The sequence below is a fragment of the Castor canadensis genome, chromosome 9 (assembly GCF_047511655.1).
Source record: "Castor canadensis chromosome 9, mCasCan1.hap1v2, whole genome shotgun sequence".
Lineage (NCBI taxonomy): Eukaryota > Metazoa > Chordata > Mammalia > Rodentia > Castoridae > Castor > Castor canadensis.
This window is the reverse complement of record NC_133394.1, coordinates 62,230,706-62,232,458: the sequence shown is the minus strand read 5'-3', so window position 1 is coordinate 62,232,458 and position 1,753 is coordinate 62,230,706. Positions and strand designations below refer to the sequence as shown.

Below are 1,753 nucleotides of genomic sequence, written 5' to 3'. Positions count from 1 at the left end.
GGGTCTGAGTACTGCCTGCTGACAGCCTGGTTATAAGTCCAATCAATTTTTTAAAAATCACAGTTAGATTTTACTTTTACTTTTAGTTTCTGATTCTGTCTTAGGTCAAAGAGGACTGCAAATAGTCAAAGGAAGTAGAAAATACAGGAAAGTGAAAAAACAGGTCTCTAAAAGAAATGAAACTTGCCATATTGCCTTGATTCTTCATTTAAATCGTTGATTTAGCACCAAATCATTCTCCTCATTCTCTGACTTAGTACCCTAAATTCACTACCTGTACCTTCTATGAATAATTGGACTACAGACCTTCTAAGAGGTTTTGGGGATCAGCTGGTTTTCGCTGGCGGAGACACTGCGCGCCCCGCGCCGCAGCCAGGGGGCAGAGTCTGTCTCCGGCGGGCTAGCGCCTCTGCCCGCTACCTGGCACTCCAGCCCCAGCACCTCCGGCCGGTCCCGGCTTTGGCTTTCCTGGTCCTTTGCACCGGCCAGGTCTCGGCGGAGCCGGGGATCCCACCGCCAGAAACGCAGGCCGGAGCAGAGGCACCCCAGGCTAGGGAGGAAGGGTGGGCGGCAGAAGGCGGTCGGCTCACCAGTGTGTGGGAGGGGGATCTGGAAGGGGGGGGTGTCCAGGGACGCAGCAGCCCCGCCCCTTCTCCTCCCCTTCAGAACCCGAGGAGCCGGGAGCATGGACCAAACCCCAGCGGTGGCACCATGACGCCCGAGCGTTTCGTGCTGGCTCTCATTCTAGGGGCGCTCCCCGAAGTGGTCAGCGTCGATCCGGTCCTCACTTATCCACCTCATCAGCGCCACCGCCACCTCCACTCGTCCCCTTCAAGTGCTCAGTACCTTTATTCCCTTCCCACCCGGCAGCGGCCACAGAGGACGCCTCCGCCGCCTCCGCTCCCGCGCCCCCCGCGGGCGATCCCTGCGCTCCAGGCTGGTCACACTCCCCGGCCGCACCCAGGAGGCTGCCCCACAGGAGGCCTGTTTGTCAACGTGACAGACTTTGGCGCCCCGTGTCTGCGCTGGGCAGAGGTGCCACCCTTCCTGCAGCGCTCACCCCCGGCCAGCTGGGCTCAGCTGCGAGCGCAGCGCCACAACTTTTGCAGGAGCCCCGACGGCGCGGGCAGACCCTGGTGCTTCTATGTAAATGCCCACGGCAAGGTGGACTGGGGTTACTGCGACTGCACACACGATGAGTGGCATCGGGGCAGTGGTGGCAACTTGGGACTTGCACGGGGCCAACCTGGTTTGGGGAGAGCAGAGATGTTTCTGGGAGACAGAGGGATGGTATGGAGTTTATGGGATTGCATTTCGGGGCACGGTGTGATGGTTGGCTGCCGCTGATACTAGTGAGGTATATTGGTATAGTAAGTTTAAATTAGCCGTGCGTGCTTTGTGTGAAGGTTGTCAGATGGGCAGTTTCTGTGCAAGGTTTGAGTTCTGGGTTCCTAGACACTGTCTTTGGTTACTGTGTGTATGTGTGTCCAGCCTTGGCTGGATGTGTGCATGTTGGTTGTCTGCTGTATTCCGGATCAGCTTGCCTGGAGGGCGTTATTAACATAAAAGAGGAAAAGCTAAGGAAGAGATGAAGTTGCTAATTACTTATTTTGGAAAGGAAAGTAGTAAATGTAATATGACCTTCAGCAAACTTCCCTCCCCTCTGTGGACTCCGATTTGGAAAACCGGTGAAATTTTTGCCTTGCTCCCACCACTGTATTTGAAAAAGTGTGATAAAATTCCCAGGCCAAAA

The 1,753-nt window shown here is 55.4% G+C and overlaps 1 protein-coding gene across 1 annotated transcript; it reads left to right on the top strand.

The window, feature by feature from the left end:
* The first annotated feature begins 672 nt into the window (after window positions 1-672).
* LOC141410798 (neurotrypsin-like) lies at window positions 673-1,347 on the top strand. The gene has a single exon (XM_074041117.1). The coding sequence runs from the start codon at window positions 712-714 to the stop codon at window positions 1,345-1,347; it is 636 nt and encodes a 211-aa protein (XP_073897218.1). The 5' UTR covers window positions 673-711.
* The last annotated feature ends 406 nt before the right edge of the window (window positions 1,348-1,753 follow it).

Bases quoted from the DNA above. Each gene is read 5' to 3' on its own strand.
- LOC141410798 (XM_074041117.1), top strand. From the start codon at position 712: ATGACGCCCGAGCGTTTCGTGCTGGCTCTCATTCTAGGGGCGCTCCCC.